The sequence below is a fragment of the Paracoccidioides brasiliensis genome (assembly GCF_000150735.1).
Source record: "Paracoccidioides brasiliensis Pb18 unplaced genomic scaffold supercont2.3, whole genome shotgun sequence".
NCBI lineage: Eukaryota > Fungi > Ascomycota > Eurotiomycetes > Onygenales > Ajellomycetaceae > Paracoccidioides > Paracoccidioides brasiliensis.
Genome location: NW_011371360.1, coordinates 792133 through 815130, shown reverse-complemented (window position 1 = coordinate 815130; position 22998 = coordinate 792133). Strand labels below are relative to the sequence as shown.

The following is a 22998-nucleotide window of genomic DNA, read 5'->3' as shown; positions in this document are numbered from 1 at the left end:
GAATACGCGTAAACAATAACCTTAATGATGTATAACTACGAGTAAGGGCAAATGAATACGTATTGCGTGTTAAGTTTATGAAAATTCAATTCTGTCCGTAATCGGCATCGGCTGAAGGTTTCTCTGGCTGAAAATTGAAGAATTAGTTAATGATCAATTATCTCAAGCCACACTTAACACTATCTTGAAGATCAGCCAAAGTCAACTTTGAAAATTGTCTGTCCGCTCCAGCTAAGCCAGTCCAAGCATAGCTGAGCTGCAGCGAATTAGATATCAGGAATTACGTTTGTGTCATACAATGGAACAATGGATTTGTATCGTGTCTGCTTAAATTCTATTCATTGGGGTTGAGATGTTGTTCGGTTCCTCTCCACCGGGAGCATTATTGACCTCCACTGGGCAATAATGGGTAAGCTAGTCAAAAGCAACGTCAATTGAAATGTAGTTATCCATCACCGACATGGATTTCGACAAGGACCGATATCATAACATGATCTTGAAGAAATCCATGGCATTTTCAGGCTCATTTGGCATAATACATGTATCTTCCAAGATTATGGTTTCGTGCTGTCATTGCCGTCATTGCCGCTTTCGGGTTCACTCTGCTTATCTTTGAATAATAATTATTGGGGGTTGGAGTCGATTTTGTGAGCGTAAATCAGGCTTCGATAAACTATCATCGTGGCGCGGCTGGCGCACCTTGGTATTGGGGCGTGGTGGAAGCTGCATCCACGCCAGATGGCTGCATTTCATCATCGTGCTAGCCAAGCCCTTCCAAACACATTGCATTAATAGGGAGCGTCGATGAAGCCAATCCATAGCTCCCTTCCGAAGATCTAACGGCATGGTTTGGGGATGAGTTGTCGTGGTGTGTGGCGCGTGGGTAACGTAAAAATTTCAGTATGCAGCTGGACGTACGCAAGACGTATCTCGACTCTAGAAGGGAGTCAATTATATGCATTCGCGAGATGGCTAAGAACTTTAGAGAGAAGAAACATTCGCAATCTGTTGGGTGAAAGCCTAAACCTAGGAATTAATGAAGCAAAAAGTCGGTCTGGCCCAGGAGAACGTGTCTCTTGCCCATATGTTGAGGTTGGTGAGAGTTGGTTCTAACGTTTCTTAAATTTTCAACATATTTGGCAATAGCCTTGGGAACTTGGGTGCTGGGTTGCGATTGGAACGGCGCGTCGAAGTGTGGAATTAGTTGACGACAGAAAAATATAAGTCCCGAGAATTAGAACATAGATAATAAATAAGGCAGAACCGGCGGCTGCTAGGGTGCATCGAAGCAATAAGCAGATTGAAGACCACTTGTCTCAAAGCGTGATAAGTCTTCGGCACCCTTGAATGTGGCATTGCAGAGTTTCATATCCTCGCGAATATTTCGTCAGAAATTCAGAGATATTGAAAATTTAAAACATGTATGGTTTCCCCAGCTTTTCGCCACGTGAAAATGGTTTATGAATGTTTAACAAAAGATAGATATTTCTGGACTTGGATTTGAGCAACGATCTCCAAGGTTACGCGGAGAGATTTCAACATGATGGGTGTTGACAGACCGTATTTGCCAAAACCGGAGACTCATGTCAGTACAATTTAACGGTCCACCGGCGGACAAGTCCATTTGCTGACTCCTTCTGCGCGCAGTGTGGTGATGGACGGGAGGTCGAATTGCTTCATTATATATACAGTTTACCAAATCTTGAAGAACTCCGTGGATCTCCGTCAAAGATCGTGGAGGCCATTGATCAATATGGAAGGGATAATTATTACCTTATGAATGTCGGCTCAATTAAAGGACCCATTATTACCTCCTTGATAGCTGCAGTCAAACCGCAGGTTATGGTCGAGCTAGGTGGCTATGTGGGATATTCTGCCATTTTGTTCGGGGATGCAGTTCGAAAGGCCGGGGGGAAGAGATACTACAGTTTGGAGAAGGACCCTGTATTCGGAGCAGTCTCCACATTGCTGCTGAACCTGGCTGGGCTTGGTGATTTTGTCCAGGTCATTATCGGGCCCAGCGATATATCCCTTTACAATCTGCACAGAAGTGGCACCATAAATCGGATTGATCTGCTGTTTCTGGACCATTATAAGCCGGCGTACGTGGCCGATTTGAAACTCTGTGAGCAACTTGAAATGATTGTTCCCGGTAGTATCCTAGCAGCAGACAACGTCATATCTCCAGGAAACCCACCATACTTGAAGTATGTGAGGAGCAATGTCGAGGAGAAGAGACATGAAGCCGCATCTAATCCAGCTGCATGCCGAGGTTATGATCTTCGAGGGTTTTCCAAATCAATCATCAATCGCTATGGAATTTCTGGGGAGAAAGCGACGACGGCGGTTAGTATATACGGCAACCCAAATCTGATTTATGAAAGCAGACTGGTAAATAGCTTTGAGCCTACAGGAGAACCTGTAAGTATTCGGTCTCCATGATTAAACATCATCGTTCCCCTCTTGGCCGGTATCAACACCACGGACAGAAAATTCTGACTTGAACGTAATTCTAGGATGGAGTGGAAATAACTCGTTGCATTGGAACTGCAAAGACATCCATCAGCAAACTGTAGAATGACAGGAAGGGCCGGCGACGAAGAGTGGGCAGTTTGCGAATAATATCCAGAATGCGAAGTTTCAGAGGTTTTGTTCGTTGTTTGAATAGATTCTGCAGTCTCGGGTTGAGCTGAGGAGGAAAGATTATGTAATCGTATTCATGAACTGATTAGTTACATCCTGAAATCTATCGTTACAGCTAGTAAATTAAACCAATCTCATCCATCAAATTGGGTGGCCGACTTTCATACCAATTATCTCATCTGAAGATTGTGTCTCATGGATGATTATTTCGGTGGCATGAATCTCATAAAACTGGCACTTCAATTGAAGAGAATAGGAGGACACATACTTGTATATCTCTGTTCCAGGCCTGGTGGTTGAAAGAAAGTAGTTATCTGTTCCCAGCGCTTGGTACAAGGAGTGGGTACTATGGATTATAAGAGCCCCCTCCATTGATTCTTTATATTCAACTCCAACATATCTCGCGCCTCTCTCTGCGCATCATGGCACCAAAAATTTACAATGTGGGCATCATTGGATATGACCTGGTGCCAAGATTTTCCATATCCCTTTCGTCGAGGCTGTCCCAGAATTCAATCTCTATGCTGTGGTTCAGAGAAATCCAAACCCTGCAAACGATGCTGGGAAAGACTATCCTGGCATCCAAAGCTATCGCTCAACAGAAGAGATGGTCAAAGATGCCAGTGTCGATGTCGTGGTTGTGACAACCACTACAGAGACTCATTCCGCCTTCGCTCAATTAGCATTGGAAGCGGAGAAGCATGGTATGCTGTCAGCGGGCTTCTTCGACCAGCACGCATGTACTACTAACTGAATCTCACTCTCTTCAAACTGTTTGGTAGATATTGTGAAAAAGCCGTTTACACCCACTCGCCAAGAAGCATATGAATTGGTTCCCCCCATCGGAGAGCCAGAAGCGTTTAATTTCCGTATATCAGAGTGCGTCTTGGCTGCATATTCCCTACAGCGTTCGGCATCTGGTCACTTCTGACTTGGGCATTTCAATAGATCGCAGATGGGATGCTGGTTTCATTACACTTTCAACATTGGTGACTGATGATTCTCTGGGCCGGATCACTGACTTTGAGGTTCACTTTTACCGACATCTCCCTGAGATACCGACGAAGAGTAGTTGGAAAACAAAACCGATGCCCGGAAATGGCGCCTTATATGATCTTGGAACCCATCTCATCGATCAAGTTGTCTATTTGTTGGGGCTTCCAAAGAAATTGACTGGGTCTGTTGGCTCCCAGAGGGAGGACAACGACTCAGGATACGAAGATTCGTTCACATTGCTTCTCCACTATGATCGAATTTTGGCTACGGTATAAGTCCCGAAGAGAAGCAGTTAAGGTTTTTGGGTTCGCGGAGAAAAAGCAGTTTTAAAAAGGTGTGTGCATAGTGCCATCAAAACTTCTAGTCTTGGAGACAATTGACCTATTAGGCGATAGTATTGTCTTGACATTTAAGAAGATCAACTTAGAGCATGCCCAAGGCCTGGAGATTACGGTTACGGCAAGGAACCAAGTGACAGATATGGGGAGCACGTCAAGTAATAAATTTTCGGCCCTGATATACGTATCATCATGACCATTACATCGACCGTGCACCAACCATGCCAAGGTGTTTTCAATAGTTACAACCAGGGTATATTGAGGAGCGATGTTTGTACCTACCGTTGAGCCTCCTACAATGCAGAATACTACGTCAATTTGCAAGGGCTCTCTCTGGCTGGTGAAGGAGACGTGCCAGTCAGCGCTTCAGAAGCAAGCAGCATCGTCCGGCTAGTTGAACTTGCCAGAGAAAGCTCTAAGCTGGGGAAGACATTGGACATGTAAGCAAAGGTCGAGAAATAGCGTTGTGTAATGTGTATGTTGATGTCGAATTCAAGGTTTTAAAAAAACACAACACCAACCGAAGAAGCACCTCTGTTCCCTTTAAATTCTTATCGCACGATTGCGAACTTCGATGCCTTGTTGAAACCACTTTGTCCCTTTTCACGATGCTGCATATTGTGTGGCCAATACGCATTGATCGACAGAATTCTGCCTATGAAATGTGACTTATCAACTTCTGATCTTCATCTTTTTATTCTACAATCGGTTCGGCACATGCATGCTCTATCCACCAAGTTTTCCCGTAATTACTAGAAAATTCCCCCTTCCTCCCCGGTTCCAAGGTTATTGCCTCCAAAGTTCGCCTCCTCCCCTTCGTTTGCAGGATTCCAAGTATTTCACGTAAGGCTGTCGTGAAAGTGCGGAGTTTAGTGGTTGGAGTTAGGTAGGCTATGAGTTCTCTGTTCCGACCTGGCCCTGATACTCCCTGTGTACTTTCGTCCCGAGGCTTTAGGGCTTAGGCCCATTGTTGTTTTTCTTCTCTATCCCATTAGATCGGATTTGCTGAATGGGTTCTTTATCTGTTTTCCCTTTCAAGCCATTGCATGGGAACTTTTGCTTGGTTCCCGGAACTGAATTGGGCGATGCAGCCGTGAATAGGATCCAACTCCTGTTACTGGATTCCACGTGGAAATATTTGCGATATGTCTTTCATAGTTGGGTTAACCAGCAGAAAGTCCAGAAGCCACGTTCTGTAAAAAGACCAGCTGCTCTCACGCCTTCTTCAGAGCACCCCCTCCCGTTGGTCGGTCCGTGTTCTGCTTCACACTTCACCGAAACAGGGCGACCTGATTAGCTCTCCAAAAAGGAGATTGACGACGACAAAGAAGTGTGACTCTATTTGCTTGCAGGCTGATCCCTGAAACCCCACAGTCCCGACCCGCACTCTGATGGCTGCTAGGTCGCGTGGGGCAGACGTTATGAACAGCGTTTATTCTCATAAGTACTGGGGAAATTGACAAATCCTTTCTCCCTATTCCTTCACCAAAATAATAGTCTCAAGGATGTGATTTCGCATCTATAATGCCGTCACAAACTCCTGCAGATGGAGGACACGAACATTTTTCGTCTAAATCTTTTCTCGCGGGCGACTGGCATGTGTCTTTGATTCTTGGTCTGTCGGGATGTCTCGCTGGCTTCTGCATAGTTGTGGTGTCATTACGATGCTACGCTCGGGGTATGCTTGATAGGCATTTCTGGCATGATGACTATGCCGTATTTTTGGCCATAGTAAGGCTCGAACTATTTTTCGTGCTTAAATATACTGTGGATTAGGGCAAGAAACTAATGGCACTCTCTAGATATGTTCCATTATCGTTCTGGGTTGTCTCATAGGAGAGGTCTACAATGGGCTGGGACAATCTACCTCACTTCTCAGCTCCGAAAACCGCGAATATCTGGCTAAAATAGGATATATACATGCAATATTTGGTACACTCGGAATCAGCGCTGTCAAAATATCCTGCGGCTTTTTTATCCTTAGAACTATCGACAGAGGCAGCATTCAACGTCCAACTAAAATGATGATTGGTATGTTCGAGAGCTAAAGTCCGAATCATTTATACGTTCTTCAAGAGTTGGAAGACTGATTGAACGCCTGTCAAAGGATTCCTTCTGACTTTCACGGTTATTACCGCAAGCATTGTAATATTCCAATGCGTTCCAGCAGCTGCTCTCTGGGACTCCAATTTAGATCCTAGTGCTCATTGTCTTACGATTCAATCATACACCACTATCGGCCTGGTAACTGATGGTATGTATGCTCGAGTGAACAGTTAACAACACTTTCGAGAGCTAATATTGAAGTAGCCATTAATACCGCAATTGATATAATACTCTCAACTTTACCTCTCCCTCTCTTCTATGATTCTTGCCCCAGCACATATTCCAGAATGGCGTTGATTGGCATCGTTGCTCTTGGATACGTGTATGTCATCTGCCCCTCAGCGTCTATCAAGAGTTGACATATCCAGACAGTGGACTGACAGAATGTTTCAGAGCATGCAGCGCTGCAGTAATAAAAACCGTTTACCGAGTGCGTGTACTCGCAGTGCCTAGTATGTGGCGGTAAGTTTCTGCGACACGCCTTCTTCTTCTCCTGAACGAAACACTGACTAAACTGCCCAACAGTGAAAGTGATTATACACTTTGGAATAAGTATGATTGTCCTTGAAGTATTTCTGTTTTTCCCGTTCCTTGATCCTGTTGCACGTACGACTATTTGAAAATTTAATCGATAACCAAGCTAATTGCTATGTCGTTCTATAGTATCGAACTTCAAATAGGGATTTTAGCGTCCTCTTTACCCATTATATATCCAGTTTTGACAATATTCGTTGTCCGTATCTACAGTCTCCTTAAAACTCCGATATGGCCAACAAACAGCTGCAACACCCGTGCTCACTGCAGAGGCAATGGCTCCTCAAGCCTTCGAATGAATCCAACGTCTCGAGAGAGGCAAAGTCATCCAATACTTCACAGTCACCACCTCAGCAGCAGCACTACGGAACAGTCTAATACCGGACAACATAGATGTCCCTTAAGCTTCTACAGAGTCGAAATCAGCGCATCCAGGCTGTCGGGTTCTCAAAATGTTCTCGAACGAGATGCCATCCTTGCTGGTGTGCCATCCGGGTTTCCAGCCATTGTGAGAACTACAGACATCTATATACAGGTAGAGGATAGAAATGTGGCGGATGAGGAAGACACGGGGATCGCAAATACCGAGTCACAATCGGCTTGCGGGCGATGGAAGCTTCCTTAATATTGATTTAACAATAACTGAGGATTGAATGCCTCGGAACTGGCGTTTTCAGATTTGCAAGCCTACGTTTAAGGACATAGGTACGGGATTCTGGTAGCGTACGTTGATATCATACTCACCTTTCGTTTGCTTCGTTCTTTGTCCTCCCTCTCCTCCTCTTGTATGTATCCTTTGTTTCAGCATATGAATATTATGAGCATATTTTCGTGTCTATATACATTTTTTACACCCCTTGTATTTTTTTCTTTCTTGTTCCTGCAGTTCTTTTGCGAACAGGTACTCTTCTCTGATAACAAACGCTTCTGATGTCATTTCTCCCTTTTTCCTCCTTTCATTCGACGTAACATGTATTCATTTATTTCATCAACACCCTTCTGAAAAGGAATAAAATTTGGTTACCCCTACGTTCAAACAACGAATTCTTGTTTTGCTATAGTTTTCCTTTCCATTATCCGCCAGGCAATTACTGGCTCACTCCAACTTCGATCCCAACAAAAAGGGGAAAGTATTTAATATTTAGAGAAATTTAACAAACCAGACTGTTTCTGCTACTATTCCCATGCTCTTTAATTGGTCCATGAGGTTCCATATTATCAAGAGGGTCAAAATCTGGGTTACTTGCTCCCGGGAGGTTGCGGGACCTAAATTCTAACCTTATATTTAAGTTCCATTTAAACGTCAAACAATGAAAACTGAGCAAGGCGATGATCGACATCGAGCCATACATGCATGACTACCTGTGTAATATTGTTTGAGGATAATCTTTCCTTTTTGTACTGTAAGTTTTGTTAGCTGCAGAGCTCTTGGACTCAATTCCAAGGATTTTGTTCGGTTAAAGACATGTGCACGCTCATTGAAAACTGATCGAGATGAACCCCTATTCATAGATTGATAGGAATGGCACTAGACCAATCGCTTCGAGGATCTCTGGGCTGTTGCTCGCATGTGTGAACGCCGTATGGAGTAGGAAGATTACATTTCTGAGGACCAATTTTATGGGTTTACGTACAGAGAGGGGATTTGCATCATTATCCAATTAAATAACTGGAAGATCTTCAGTAATTGTTCTGGTACACTGGTATCTACCTGGGCATGAACTGTACATATCTGCTGTTTATTCCCCATCATGTCTCAGCCGGACGAGAGTAGAAAGGGAGGTCGGGCTCGAAAAAAACATGAAACTCTAACAGTCGTCAAAATCAATAACATCACCCAGGCAATCTTCCCGGAACTCAATGTGGAACTCCGCACCCTTATAAAATGCTTCTGAATAAACAACAATGATAAATAAGTGAAAGGGTAATCTATGTCGGAGCTCCTAGATACTGGTGGCTGAGTGGATAGACAAGCAGTGGGATCAAACTCTAGAGAAGAGTGGGGGGCATAATTTCTGCTGGAACCGGACACCCCCAAATCCACAACAAATCAGCTCTTAATTTCCATCAATTGGATACGCATCTGAGTCAGGATTCCGCAACAACAAGCAGATGTACAGCGCAAATATCTTGCTCGCTGCCGTCACCACAGCTTGCACAAATACCCACACTGCGAGCTCTGCGACTGTTACCGCCATTATCGACGTGAATACGAGGGTGCCCGCGATATAATAGACGCCCCAAGCCAGCTGAACTGGCCAAGCTTCTTCTGCACCCTGAATCGCAGAGACACTACCAGTCGACACCAGATCGGACCCTCCCTTGCATCGTCTCCGCCGGATCGCAAAGAGCGCATGAATAATCGCCGGAAATATCCCGACGATACACCAAGTAAGTGTAAACACAGGGTACACGCAACCCAGGGAGCTGCGTTTAGAATATATTTCCACCACCGCCAACATCCCGTACGACAGCAATAGTATCAAAAAACTCGTGCCCACACGTAAAATCGTTGAGATGCGCCAGCGCGTTCCAACATTGGCGAATAAATATCCCTGCATCCACTGCATGTATCTTTGCACCTGGTCGCTTTCAAGTTCTCCTTCGACGGCTGGTTCGAGCCCCAACGCTCGGACGAGGACGGCAGCGGCAAATGGCAAGGGCGCGGATACAAGGGCTATACGCCTCTCGGGCCAGGCGACGTCCTTGAGAGTGAGGGGAATTAAACCCATGATCAATGCGGTGGCGCCGAATTGCTGTTTACGTGCTTCGTCGGCTAGTTGAAGAGTGCAGATTGAGGTTTGCCAACAGAGTTGGCTGCTGCCCCTGTAAAAATAGAACCATGGCTTGAATGGCGAGTAGACGATATTTTCCGCTGGGGGGCAGATTGTGTCATTCGTGAGTTTTTGGCCCGAAGAGAATGTGAGGCATAAGCAAAGGAGGAGAGAAAGCGGAAGGATATGGAATCTTTGACGCATTGTAGTTATCTATTTATTCCTTCCAGCCTCTCGATATATTTCTTCTTAGCGGGCGGGCTTAGAGGTTTGAATTTCGGGTTCGAGGTGCGGAGTAATACAGTCGAAAATTGAAAACTATTTTCTTTCTGGCAGAAGGAAAAAGAGTTTTTCTAAAAAAAGATTGCACTCTTCAGTTGAATAGGGGATGGAAGGATGGATTGTAGAGAAGTGGAGTGTGACTAAACGTAGGATTCAATTGGCGTCAATTAGTTTTTAACCCATAGTTATTCAAAAATGCTGCATTTGACATCTCAGAGCGCCGGCTATTATTTTCCGGGTGCCCAATGACTGTAAATGGTCATCATTTGTTAACCATCCGTCTATTGAAAACAACTTTGGCGATTCTCAGTGACTGGATACGCGCTTCTTCATCAATGCTCTCCCCTAGAAGGTTCGGTGGAACATTCCCGTGGACAGGCGCTAGAGCGGGGGACATCAAATAGCGTCCGCTAGGCTTGGTAAAGTGAAAAGAGTCTGGGATTCGGCGAAGTATGATTTGGCGCATGAATGGACACCCCGAAGGCAGCTGAAGGGGTCGTTGGCGAGACCGTGATTCGGAATTCTCTATTAACGACCTCGAAACCTCGAAAGACATCAATAAGGTCCATATTCTTTCCTGGGAGTATCAATTGAATTCGTAGACTTGCTCATGTTTCAAGTGTGATTAGCCAGCGCTATAGGGGACCCTCTGTGGAGCGCGTTCTTGTTGGGGTAAATGCTTCTTTAGAATGTCTGAATTCATCAATTCATCAATCACTTTTCCAGGGTCCCTCGGGAACTAGATAGCGGCTGCTTCAAAGTCCTGTGTAAAATGATCAGGGGTTGGAAGCTCATGCACTCTCTCCCCTTGTATTCAAGAAATATAACAGTCCTTCACCTGTGTGGAGAGTTGAAGTGCACTGATGTATTGAATAAAAATCAAGCATTCTGGTTGTTCTATCAAAATTGCTAATATGATACTCTCATCAACCCCAGAGCTTGCGGGAAAATGCTTAATTTGTAGAGGGTAGATAAGTGTAGTTCATGAGAGAAGTTGAAGAAGAAGATGGGCGAGCTGCCTCTGGGGATAGATAGGTATATCCGATATTTTCAACGCAAATTAGCTGGGACCTAAGAGGATTGTATCCAAGTATTCGATTGTTTCATGTAGTTACTACCAACCAACCTTAGAAGCAATCGTGGTGAAACGTCGTTTTTCAGCTCTACCAAAAAGGGACTCGAGGTTTAGGGATAAAGCGGGACGGACGTTTGGGTGAATTACTCATAGCGGTTTGGAAGTTTGCCGCCCTTGGAACTCCAGACCATGCAATGGTCGTTCCGTGGGAGGTTTATTGTAGCAAATGAAAGGTGAGAACACGCCACTAGCTTTTGCAGCCCAAAACAAGAAGCTCAGCAAATCATCGTCTGACCAAGTCTTCCGATTCCTACAAATTATGTTATCTCAACCAGTCGGGTGAAAATGCTGATAATCTGCAAAATCGACGCCTCACACGAGATTGCAAGCCGGCTGTTAACTTGAGTTCTGAAAATCATTCTGAGATCAACCATCAGGCGAATGACGACCAAGACGTTTTCCGGATATTTTTGAGATTTCCAACTCCTCCGTAGAAGAGAGACTGCTCAGGCGGGGTTGAGTTATCGCATGGCTCGTGCTTCGTCCATTGGCTATAACTAGCTGGTAGTTCGAGCGAAACGGATTGTCTGTGATAGGTAAAACCTGCCTTGTTGGCACCAGAATTTCTTCTTTCATCCGTCATGTTTTCTGCTGCATCGCCTCCGTCTCCCATTGTTGAGAAGATTCTGTCGTGCCACTCAAAGCCAAGAAAATTGGATAGTTAACCTTTCTCCACTGCGTGTGCTTTGGGGTTGGGCGATCCCCGCGAAGTCTCCCCGTCTGCCGTAGTGGTTAAGGAACGGTACAATCTCCTTCCGCGAACATCCACGCGAAGCAGAAGATCAAAACTTCGGGAGTAAAGGAAGGGGAAAGTTTCCACATCTTCCTTCGATGGATAACCACACAACAAAAACCTGTGCTAGGGATTTCAGAGTTTTTTTTTTGATTAACTACCCCACCAAAAATTAGAATGCGCTCTCCAGACTAAATAACTGGCTGAGATTGAACCCGTCATTGTTTTAGTGACAACCTTTGCGGTACATTGGACGGGCTATTTGCCCACAAGTAGTATGGCATGATGCCAACTGAACGGACAACACAAAATTTCTAAGGTTAGGTAATTAATAACATGATTTGTAGTTGGGTATCGACGCACCGAAGAATGAATGCATGTATAATACATACCAAGAAGTTTTTTTTTTCCCGGTTGTCACTCCGCGGGCTGGTTTCTATCTCCAGAAAGGTTGAAGTTGAGTGTCAAGTTGGAGAAAGTTACCATTTTGCACATTCAGTCCGCGGAGAAACCATGTCCCTCTCCACGCAAAATAAATAGTTGCAACATGGCCAACCCGCAGTCGGCCGAAGGTAACTACTGTGCAAGACGCATATTGAGGAGAACTTATTTCAACGTCCGGTATCCTGACTATTTCTTCGGCATGAATAGCGACCGTTTGAGACGACTCCCGTGTTGATCTGACCCGTTAGCTGGCTTGTCTTTCGTTCTCCTCTTTCCCCTCATTCGTATGGAACTAGTTTTATGTAGAACCTGTCGACAGCCCCTCGAAAGCATCATGTATTGTGAATGTACTGTGATTCAATCCAAGTTTCTCCGGGAACTTAATTAGACCCTTTCTATTTTCTTGTTTTTCATTTTAATTTCCCCTCTCCATTCCTATCATTTCAGATATCGCTTTCGGTCAGTTTGAATCCCTGGTTCAGATGCCTTTATTCAACACGTACAGTTGGGATCTTGATGTGGACAAATTTCTCAATCGTTACGTCCCCTATCCTCGATGGCATCTTCTGCCCCGCCCCGTTGCACATTTCCTAGGCTATAGGTCACGACCACCCAAAAACTCTGGAAATGTCCTCGTCATGCTCTGGTCGATGCTAGGGGTGTTCTGTGGACTGCTGATCGTCGCCGCAGCAACAATGAATATTCCCGTGTTCCAGCAATACGGCCGTTTCACCATCATTAGCAGCTTCGTGAGTCGATGACCCGTATGAACGACATGAATATTGTTTTTGCCCCATTCCAGTTTCCTGCTTTTTATCTGCATTTGTTTCCTCTACATAAATGTTACCATGGGGGGAAATGAAAGATGACCCTCCAGTGTATTCTTCAAAAACACGGTGTTAACGAGTATATATATATATAGGGTGCCGCCGCTGTGCTTGAATACTGCACTATAGAATCCCCTCTCGCGCAGCCTCGAAATGCAATGCTTGGTCATGTCATCGCATCAGCTATAGCAGTTGGGATCTCTAAATTGTTCGCAATGCATCCAAATGGGGAGGATCTGTGTTGGCTATCTGGGCCCCTAGCATGTGCAGTCGCCGTTGCCGCTATGGTATTCACCAAGACAGTCCACCCACCGGCCGGAGCCACTGCATTACTGGCATCGGTAGATGTGGGAACCAGACGCCTCGGTTGGCAGCTCATTCCTCTCGTCATTCTCAGTTCCTCTCTCGTCTTGGCCACAGCTCTGCTGTTCAACAACATCCACAGAAGATTTCCACTGTACTGGTGGACACCAGAAGATCTCAAACCCACGGAAGCCACCGAGAAGACAGATATGGAGACAGCATCTTCCGACGATGACGAACACATACCAAAGGAGAGCACCATCGACGGACAGATTCGTAAGGACCATATGATAATGATCCAGCGTGGGCGAGTGACGGTGTCTGACGGTCTCTTTCTCTCTTCTGAAGAACTCCAGCTTTTAGACCATTTGAGCAGGCGGATATAGATGAAAAACATAAGAGTTAGTAATAGATGGTTTATGACGTGCAATTCAGTGAGCAACGGGGTTACCGGTGAACTCAATGGCCTGAATAGGGCAGTACAGATTTAACGTGAATCACTCATCAGCACTGTCAACTCAATTCGTCATATGCGTAGCCATCACTTCCGGCTTTTGACGCCGTAAGATATGCCCCAGAACCAAGAAAGGGGGAATGCCCGCCTGTCTCGGGCTTTTAACCCGCGCAAACAGCCATGCCGATTGCTGAAAATTAGGATGCTCTGCAGTCTCCTCCCCCTGGCAATTAACCTACTCTGCCACCAGATGACTTCGATATTGAATTTCCCAGTCATGTAACTACGTCCTCTTCAGCTCTTCAGGAGTGCCGGAAGACAAAACCTGCCGTTGGGACATGTATTCGATCACGTGATCATCACTCTAACAAAGGGCCGAAATTGCGAAGCGTGGCGTCTTACCTAATCCGCGTCATTCTTAAGCTGAGTTTACATAATTCGGGGCTCTGCAAAATTTCGACTTTGCTCTTCAAGCATCCACCAGAGCTCTCTCTCCCCTCTCTCTTATTTCTGGTTTTCTTTTAACGGAGTTTCCTATCGAGTATTCGACTCGCCTCTCCTTGTGTGAGGGGCTCCCGTTTTTCTGTTTTCTAAACGTCATTCATATCTGTTTTGTTAAGCTAGACTATTCATCCCACTGTTAGGGCTATTTTCTATCGTCGATAAAAGGCCAAAACGCCCCTCTCAACCCTCCTCCCCTTATTTTGCCCTTTCGAATCGCGTTTATTTCCGCCTCTTTCTCAACGTCAACTTATAGACTATCATACGTTCTACTTCGTTTTGTAGAGCGCAGTTAGAAATATTGCTGACGTTATTGTCCGACACTTTCTTTTTTAGAGGAAAATCAGGAAATATTAATGCCTTGGTTTGAAATCGGGAACAGCGGAAAAGAAATTTGGAAAAAGCAACCAGAAGGGGAAAGACTGCAAAAATGGTGTCGGCATCAAAAGCAGCCCGTCAGGCCAAACGTGCCGCAGAAGGAAAGGATGAGAAGAAGAAATCAGCCACATCGAGACTTTCGTCCAAGGTCAACTCAAAGAATCCCTCGCAAGCATCGTCGGTGAATGGGGACGAAGAATACTTCCCGGAAGAGTCAGCAACAAGTGCGTCCAAAATGGACGATGTCAAGAAGTTGACCTCCCAAGTGGATAAGTTTGGCCTTTCGGATCGAGTGACGACTGGCGTCCTTGCTTCTCTTCCCGCTAGCCGAGATGTTAAGATCAACTCCGTCTCCCTCGTGTTCCACGGCCGAGTTCTGATTACCGACACCACCCTTGAACTTAACTACGGTCGACGGTACGGTCTGTTGGGTGAAAACGGTTGCGGAAAATCCACATTGATGAAGGCAATTGACAAGCGAGAGTACCCAATTCCCGAGCACATCGACATCTATCTCCTGAATGAGGGTGCCCCACCAAGCGACTTGGGGGCCCTTGAGTGGGTTGTTAAGGAGGCAGAGAACGAGATGGCGAGATTGGATAAATTAGCGGAAGAAATCTTGGAAAAAGAGGGACCTGAGAGCCCTATCCTTGAGGATCTGTACGAGGTAGGGTTCATAAATATTCCGTTACTTTGCTCTCCCGGCAACGAGGACTAACTCTTATCAGCGCATGGAAAACATGGACCCTTCAACTTTCCACACAAGAGCAGCGCTCATTTTAACTGGTCTGGGTTTCAATAAAAGTACCATCCAGAAAAAGACAAAGGATATGTCCGGAGGATGGAGAATGCGTGTAGCTTTGGGCAAGGCTCTCTTCGTCAAACCCTCTCTACTTCTCCTGGACGATCCCACAGCCCATCTTGACCTCGAAGCTTGCGTGTGGTTGGAGGAGTACCTGAAGAAATGGGACCGCACACTCGTCCTCGTTTCTCACAGTATGGATTTCTTGAACGGAGTTTGCACGAACATGATTGACATGCGTCAAAACAAGTTGATATACTATGGTGGTAACTATGACGTTTACCACAAAGTCCGCTCCGACCAGGAAGTCAACCAGATGAAGGCCTATCACAAGCAACAAGAAGAAATCGCCCACATCAAGAAATTCATCGCCTCTGCTGGTACATATGCAAATCTTGTTCGACAAGCCAAATCCCGCCAGAAGATCCTCGACAAGATGGAGGCAGATGGCTTCATCCAACCTGTCGTCCCCGATAAAATCTTCACTTTCCGCTTTGGAGACGTCGAAAAACTCCCACCCCCTGTTCTTTCTTTCGATGACGTTACATTCTCCTACAGCGGAAAGCAAGAGGACAACCTCTACGAGCATCTAGACTTTGGTGTGGATATGGACTCCCGAACCGCCCTCGTCGGACCAAACGGTGTTGGCAAATCCACTCTCCTCCGCATCATGACTGGCAAACTTAACCCCACAGGCGGCAGAGTCTCACGGCATACCCACTTAAAGCTCGGAATGTACAGCCAGCACTCCGCAGAGCAACTCGATCTGACAAAGTCCGCTCTTGAATTCGTACGCGACAAGTATCCAGAGAAAAGTCAGGATTATCAATACTGGCGCCAGCAACTGGGCCGGTACGGATTGACTGGTGAGGCGCAAACCGCCCTCATGGGAACTTTGTCCGAAGGCCAGAAGAGCAGAATTGTCTTCGCATTGCTGGCAATTGAGGGACCTAACATGCTGCTTCTGGACGAACCGACTAACGGTCTGGACATTCCTACAATTGACAGCTTGGCTGATGCCATCAATGCATTCAGCGGTGGTGTTGTGGTCGTTTCTCACGATTTCAGGTTCGCAATTTTTTATGGACCCCATTTAAGCTAAAACCATGGTGTTCAATATCACAGCTAACATGTTTCTAATACAGACTCCTTGACAAAATCGCTAAGGACATCATGGTCTGTGAAAACAAGACCGTCCGCCGATGGGATGGCTCTATCGGAGAGTACAAGGCCCATCTACGAAAAAAGATGCTGTCTGCCGGACAAGTCTAGATTCCGTTAATTATTTTCACCTTTCTTCGCATATTTTTCTTCTGCCTATCCGTTAGAAGTAGCTATTCCACGTCTCTAGTTTTACATACTTTTACAAGCCTGTTGCGCACACGACGAAAATGTTATGCAAAAGATTCTTTTCCCTCTTAAACGTTAATGGGCCGAAAGAATTCTAATCCTCCCCAGGTTTATTTTGTTCGTTTTTCCTTCCCCTGAGTGTTATAGGCTTTCTTGTGTTCTGTTCGTGTTGTTCTTCAAATTCCTCCCTGAGCAGAAAAGTATACGCATCCGCACAGTAGAATTTTGATTATTCTCCCCATCATATCTCTTTTATCTTCTCTGCTTTTGACCTACACATTTCCATGGATATAAAAGGAGGACCACATTAGCTATGTGGCAAGTGCAAAAACGAATTTCTTCAGATCTAGTTAAAAGGAAAAAGTTACTCGACTATAGATTCCTTGATTTCTTCTGCTTAAAACTTGTTAAAACTCAGCCATTATATTGTGCTCGACCGGATGCAGCTGTTAGCTTCCCCGCTTCCTCAGCCGTTGTTATCGCCATGCAAGAATTGTTGTCTTAAAAGGTATACGGGTAACGGGGATGCCCATTCATTCCTAGCCCTGGTACTTTTTACCTAAAACTAAGATCGTTATAGGATAAGCAGCGGATCAGCCCTGCCAAGGGTCAGGCAGGCTTAAGACGCGAACTAAAGAAATGGGATAATTATCAAGGCTGCAACTAGTGACATCTTTGAGTGCTGCCTAAAATTATTCTCCTAGCTTTTCTGAAGTGTTTATCCAAGTACATATATCGTTATATTTCTTCGTTCATTTCCAAGGTGAATAGCTCAAACATCCATCAATACAGAGTACTTCTTTCTCGCTTCACTTGTTATTGGTAAGCGTCCCTTTTGAAACAGAGGCTGTCAGCATCTAGAAATCTTTCACCATGACCACTGCAGCTGTTTTCGGCTGTACAGGGCAATCGGGCTCTCAGATCTTAGCCACTCTCCTCGCGTCAGACGCCTTCTCATCCGTCAAGACTATCTCAAGGAGACTCCCGAATGTCCAATCTTCAAAGCTCCAAGCCCTCCATGAAGTCGACACCTCGAAATGGGGAGGAATGATCTCATCCCTTTCTCCCCGGCCATCAGTGGTCTTCAACGCGGTCGGCACCCAAAGATCCAAAGCCGGCAGTCTCAATAATCAGTGGAAGATCGACCATGATTTATGCATAGAGAATGCCAAAGCAGCCAAGGACGCGGGGGTGACGACATATGTGTTCATATCCGTTGATGTTCCCAGCAGCTTTCTCTCTATGTTCGTTCCCTACTGGAAGATGAAGCTTGGAGTAGAGAATGCCATCAAGGAGCTCGAGTTCGAGCATGCTATTATCGTGAGGCCAGGTATGCTCATTGGAAATGGGGAGCCTAAAGCTCCGTTCTTGGAGCATTATATCTTTGGCCAGCTGAACAAGCTGGGACAAGGCATCCAGGACAGATTCGGTATGAGGAAAAAAGCAACCTAGTCAATTGTTGTTCGTGTTTCGAGACCATATGCTTACCTGTTCCATATAGCTCAGCATGAAGCCGTTGTTGGCAGAGCAGTTGTATCAGCCGCTCGTATGGCTGAAGAGGGAAAAGCACCGTCGAAATATTGGATTCTCAAACCGCTCGAAATCGTCAGGCTTGGGAGAGACGAATGGAAGGGGTAATACACTATGATCCCCACCGGAGTCATTTTTGGGACGCTCTGTTGTTAATACTTACCTGATATATCCCGAGGCCATGGTACGAGATGGTTGCAGGCTGCACAGATAGAAAAACCTCGTGCTTTTGATACAAATTCTTATTTCGATTGCCTAGGGGTTTAGACGGGGTCAACCCGGCAACGAGGTTGCAGGATGGATTAAGATGTGTTATTTGGTGAGTACTTCATGTACTTACTGTACGTGCGTGCGTGCGTGTGAACGATTTGGCTGGGGGAAAAGGGGGTGGGGAAAAGTGAAGGGGGTTTAAGCTTTGGAGGTACGAGGTTGAAGCAGGACAGGAATTGGCGTCTCAGTGTTATCTCTAATGAAGCTTCTGCCAAAAGGTAATAATCGGAGTTTGGAAGATATCTGAAAACCACATTGCTCATATCCGCATCTGGAAGACCCAGCCGGCAATCCGTTCATATCCCAGATGCTCCGAAGACACGCATGTCCATACCAGCCGGAATTGGAATCAGAGAATATTCGAACAATTTTAAAAGTTGTATTGACAGCATATCAAACAGCAGGTTAGAAGTACAATACAAAGGACATTGGGCACATAATGGTATAAACAACAAAACAGGGGCATGAGGAGCGTATGAGAACCGCCATTACACGCTACCAACATACGTGTGGCCAACGCTGACATAGCTAAGCATGAGTGACAGATTGGTCTCTGAAATTTCCCTAAATTGCGAAGGTCACTTACGGAGCCCTTCCCCCTTCCCCCTTCCCCCTTTCCCCTCCCTTCTGCCCCACCAAATAACTCTACACATCCTTAATCCTCTTCCTCTCCTCCATCAAATCCCCTCCAAAGAGAATCCCCCCTTCCTTCTCAAATTTCTCCCTCTCCAGTTTCCGCTTCTTCGCGGCCCGCTGCAGCTCCGCATCCTCCTCACTCCCAACACCAGCACCCGCTTCAGCACTAGCACTAGTGCTAGCATCAACAACAGCATCGGCACCAGCAGTTACATCACCCGCAGCCGCAACAGTGTCCGTATCCACAGGCCCCGAAACGCCTTGCATTGACAAAGCCGCAGAGGAACCCTCCCGCCTCGCGGCGCGACTTAGGCTTTTCAAATCCATCTTCTCCGGATTCTGACAATGGTATAACTTCTTCCCAATACGTTTGAGGTTCTTCATCGTGGCTGGCGTGGTTGCGGGGGTGTGGTTAGTTTGGTAGGTGGAGAGGGAGGTGGAGCAGGAGTCGAGAACGAGAGACAGTTTAGCCCGGAGGGATGCGAACATTTTTGTGGCTGGGGAGTCTAGGCGTGGTTCTGCTGCTGCTGCGTTTGCTGCTACTTGCGGATCGGTTGGGACGAGTTTTGTGTCTATGTAGAATTGGGCTAGTGGTTTATCGACCAGGAGGAGGGCAGAGAGCCAGATTTGAGACGGTGTATAGAGGAAATATACATCCGTCATTTGCGCGGCGGAGCGTAGGATTTCGCGTGCATTATGGTGCGCCTTAGCTAGACGGGAGCTTATGAGAACCTCCTTTGGATTTGGGTTTGCGGGAGATGGAGGAGGGGGTGGAAGTGAGAGTATCGATTGTTGCAGACCGGCGCTCACTTGCTCTGGATGGTATGGCCCTGGAGCCCCGTTGCCATTCGCAATGGCTCCTAATTCCATTATCCCGCCTTCCAGGCTGCGGAATGGGTGGCGGACATCAAATGTGAAGCGCAGTCCCTGAGTGAGGAGATATTCGGGTGCGATGATATCTTCTGGTGTCGAGTTTGGGATGTGCTCTGCAAATGAGCGTAGGGACATGTAGTAATTTTCTGTCTTTGTAGCTAGGAAGAGGGCGCAGGGCATGATGGATTTGGGGTGGTAGGTCATTGGGGAATTGCTGAGATAGAAACGGCGGAGATATTGGATTGCGGTAGCCTTTGCAGCAGATAAATAGAAACATTTCAAGTCATTAGCGCAGACAGCCAATTGGCAAATATGAAGCTGAGGAGCTCCATAAATCACACATCAAGGAGATGATATATCATAAACATACCCTAACAACCGTTGGCAGGGGCGGCTTATACTCATCCCCCAATTCCATGGTCTTCTCGCAATAATACCTCACCAACTCCAGCTCCTCTTCAGGCGTCAAGCACTCAATCTCCCTCTCAGTTTGCTCCCCATTCTTCCCCGCCATCTCTGGTGTTTTATTGCTACTATCATCTGCATCGCCAGCTGGGTTTGGCGTACCGCTCCCCGACCGCGGGGTGGTATGTTTCGCGTCCGTTGTCGACCGCCGTAATGCGGCCCTGACACGCTCACTGGCGACTGCGTTGGTGTTGGCGCGTATTGTGTGGAGGGATTCTTCGGTAAATGACCAGAGGCGGTATTGTGAAGACGTGCGGTAGATCTCGTCTTCGTACATGGTGATGGGGGGATGTGGGGGGAAGCTGGAGCTTTAAGGTTCAGCTTCGGGAGTGAACGTATCTCAGCGAACCTTGGTTTGCAGTTTTATTGTGGATCATGACATCGTTTGGGAGTAGGAAAGGGATATAGAACATGAAGATAGCAATGATTTGAGCTTTGCAGGTGTTTGTTGCAGTTGTTGGGATTTAGTTGTAGGATATGGTCCTTTCAAGGGATGTTGAAGTTGAAAGCGGGAAGAAACAACACAAAAAGATAACTAAGTGCAGTGCCTGATGTCATCGCCCAAAGTGGAAGCATGTTGTATCCAGTCCACGAAGCTTGTTCTCAACACCAGCAGATATGTGCAGTGCAGTACAGCAACCACAAATAGATGTTTACATATAGTGTCTACGAAATATAGCATTTGAGGAAAATGTACTGCAGGTCCAAGCACAAAAATCAAGTCTAATCCCTAATCAATGACACGATAACTAGATAACCGGAAGGTCCATAATGGGATGCGAAATTCTTCATCTTTGCTCCAACGCCCAGGTAATGGGTAAAACGAAATAAATATATAAAAGAAATTCGCCAGGCACCAGGCACCATACGCTTTCCCCCCTCCTCCATCAATTTGCTCCGAGGTTCATTCAGAAGTAATATGGCTGGGAGGGATGAGAATGCTGAATGCATAAAGAATAAACAGGGGAGAAGAAAAAAAGGCGAAGGGAAAGTGGCCAAGAGCAGTAGCAGTATAGAGACAGCGCAGAATGGGAATGGGAAGAAAGAAAGGAAAACACATTATAGTATGTTTAAAACAAAGCATAGGACAGGATTCTGTGGACAGTAGAGAAGAGGAAAAGGCCAGAGCAAGAGACAAGAGGAAAGCTCCATAACAAAGTTAATGGGGAAAGAGAGGGCCAGGGTGAGGTATCCCTAATTTTCCTTCCAATCGTTTACGCATCTCGAAATCGCCTGTATGTTTTATATAAACTAATTCATGGCTCGCCCAGAAGGCGGGCTGTAACGTCACCCATATATGCCTCTTCCAGCTCGTAGTCCTCCCCATCCATCCGGTCAATGCCAACATACTTGAAAGCAGATACCACACGTGGAACATCGAATCCCATATTGCAGAAGCGATCGACGAGATCCTTGTTGTACCCCTCGTATCTACAGAAAGGTTAAAAAGTCAGTATATACGCAGCAACCAACAATTTTTTTTAACAGAACCAAAGACACCAAAAAAATAAGAGTCCATACGCCGCTAGCTGTTCCCGCTCCTCCTCTTCCCTCGACTTCTGCTTCTGATTTCTGATGGATTCATCCGTGGCCCCACCGCTACTCTCGCCCAGCTCTCGCTCGGGGGCACCGGCATATTTAATGGCCCACCTACGCGCATGCCGCTCGAACTCCTTGGGGTTCCGCATGAGCATATTAGCCACCTCTGCGTCTTGTGGGTCCTTGGGTTCGGGTGTGCTGAGGAGGGACTGGAGGGAGAGAAGAGCGGATTTGATGGTGAGAACCGGGGACCAGGCGGTTGAGAGGGTGTCGAGACAGATAGCTCCCTAGATGATAGTGCCGTATCAGCAGATGATAATCCTTCTTCCCGCCTTCATCTCGTCCCTATCCCTTCAACTATCATCAAAGGGGATTCATTGGTTTTTTTTGGGGATAGTTTTATCCGTATGTTTGCTTTCTTTTCTGTGGTAGTTGACTCACAGTTTGACTGCTGACATTCGGATGCCAGACCTTGGTATCGAACTTCATTACCGGAGGGCGGAAAGGGTACTCGTCAGGGATCTTGATATCTACGTAGAACGTCCCGTCCTCATAAGGGGTACCGGGGGGGCCTTGAAATTGGCCCCTCAGGTGTGTCAAATCATCTCCGTCCCCAACCGGCTGAGCAAAGATTTTCGAGTGTCTGTCTGCAGGGGCGTCTTCGCTGATATCCTTGAGTTCCTTGATAATGCGGCGGTTGCGGTGGGAGGTGGACATCGTGGCTGGATGAGCGGGGAGGTGGAGTTGATTCGGGGGGGAGTGAGAGCAAAAAGAAAAGGAAAAAGAAAAGGAAAAGAAGAAGAAAGAAAAAGAAAAAAAAAAAAAAAAGGGCGGTGATTTGAGTTATGGGGTGAGTAGTCGTGGCAGTTGTGGTGATGGTAGTTTCGCAGTGCTTGCTTGCTTGTATTGAGAATAGGTGTGAGGGGTAGAGCAGGAGAAGAGGATACGACGATGCAGTTTTCCCTAGCTTATCAAAAATTAGGGTGCGGGATTGTTTGGGGTCGAAGATCCCGGCAAGGCAGAAATGATCAGTTCTGTTAAATATTCCGTGTTGGGATGGAAGCAGGTCAAGCAGTGGGGAAACT

The 22998-nt window shown here is 46.2% G+C and overlaps 10 protein-coding genes across 10 annotated transcripts; 6 read left to right on the top strand and 4 right to left on the bottom strand.

Annotated features, from left to right (window-relative positions):
- Positions 1–1540: 1540 nt before the first annotated feature.
- Positions 1541–2576, top strand: PADG_02644 (uncharacterized protein; the record flags this gene model as incomplete). Its single annotated transcript, XM_010760247.1, has 3 exons — positions 1541–1585; positions 1648–2421; positions 2517–2576. The coding sequence occupies 3 exons, from the start codon at positions 1541–1543 to the stop codon at positions 2574–2576; spliced, it is 879 nt and encodes a 292-aa protein (XP_010758549.1).
- Positions 2577–3065: 489 nt separating this feature from the next.
- On the top strand, positions 3066–3914 carry PADG_11464 (uncharacterized protein; the record flags this gene model as incomplete). The annotated part of the gene is made up of 4 exons (XM_010760630.1): positions 3066–3110; positions 3179–3347; positions 3426–3512; positions 3592–3914. The coding sequence occupies 4 exons, from the start codon at positions 3066–3068 to the stop codon at positions 3912–3914; spliced, it is 624 nt and encodes a 207-aa protein (XP_010758932.1).
- A 1587-nt stretch (positions 3915–5501) lies between these two features.
- PADG_11463 (uncharacterized protein) lies at positions 5502–7242 on the top strand (the record flags this gene model as incomplete). Its single annotated transcript, XM_010760629.1, has 7 exons — positions 5502–5708; positions 5780–6008; positions 6085–6231; positions 6288–6405; positions 6477–6545; positions 6609–6635; positions 6747–7242. The coding sequence occupies 7 exons, from the start codon at positions 5502–5504 to the stop codon at positions 7240–7242; spliced, it is 1293 nt and encodes a 430-aa protein (XP_010758931.1).
- Positions 7243–8674: 1432 nt separating this feature from the next.
- PADG_02642 (uncharacterized protein) lies at positions 8675–9595 on the bottom strand (the record flags this gene model as incomplete). Its single annotated transcript, XM_010760246.1, has 1 exon — positions 8675–9595. One exon carries the CDS (start codon positions 9593–9595, stop codon positions 8675–8677), a length of 921 nt encoding a protein of 306 aa, XP_010758548.1.
- A 1586-nt stretch (positions 9596–11181) lies between these two features.
- Positions 11182–11421, bottom strand: PADG_11462 (uncharacterized protein; the record flags this gene model as incomplete). The annotated part of the gene is made up of 1 exon (XM_010760628.1): positions 11182–11421. The coding sequence occupies one exon, from the start codon at positions 11419–11421 to the stop codon at positions 11182–11184; it is 240 nt and encodes a 79-aa protein (XP_010758930.1).
- A 1046-nt stretch (positions 11422–12467) lies between these two features.
- On the top strand, positions 12468–13501 carry PADG_02641 (uncharacterized protein; the record flags this gene model as incomplete). The annotated part of the gene is made up of 2 exons (XM_010759766.1): positions 12468–12734; positions 12908–13501. 2 exons carry the CDS (start codon positions 12468–12470, stop codon positions 13499–13501), a joined length of 861 nt encoding a protein of 286 aa, XP_010758068.1.
- Positions 13502–14500: 999 nt separating this feature from the next.
- On the top strand, positions 14501–16522 carry PADG_02640 (ABC transporter ATP-binding protein ARB1; the record flags this gene model as incomplete). Its single annotated transcript, XM_010759765.1, has 3 exons — positions 14501–15115; positions 15177–16318; positions 16396–16522. 3 exons carry the CDS (start codon positions 14501–14503, stop codon positions 16520–16522), a joined length of 1884 nt encoding a protein of 627 aa, XP_010758067.1.
- Positions 16523–17473: 951 nt separating this feature from the next.
- PADG_02639 (protein fmp52-2, mitochondrial) lies at positions 17474–18238 on the top strand (the record flags this gene model as incomplete). The annotated part of the gene is made up of 2 exons (XM_010760245.1): positions 17474–18029; positions 18102–18238. 2 exons carry the CDS (start codon positions 17474–17476, stop codon positions 18236–18238), a joined length of 693 nt encoding a protein of 230 aa, XP_010758547.1.
- Positions 18239–19045: 807 nt separating this feature from the next.
- On the bottom strand, positions 19046–20651 carry PADG_02638 (TFIIH complex kinase subunit CCL1; the record flags this gene model as incomplete). Its single annotated transcript, XM_010760244.1, has 2 exons — positions 19046–20161; positions 20280–20651. 2 exons carry the CDS (start codon positions 20649–20651, stop codon positions 19046–19048), a joined length of 1488 nt encoding a protein of 495 aa, XP_010758546.1.
- Positions 20652–21630: 979 nt separating this feature from the next.
- On the bottom strand, positions 21631–22630 carry PADG_02637 (E2 ubiquitin-conjugating protein UBC1; the record flags this gene model as incomplete). Its single annotated transcript, XM_010760243.1, has 3 exons — positions 21631–21805; positions 21896–22200; positions 22355–22630. 3 exons carry the CDS (start codon positions 22628–22630, stop codon positions 21631–21633), a joined length of 756 nt encoding a protein of 251 aa, XP_010758545.1.
- Positions 22631–22998: the final 368 nt, after the last annotated feature.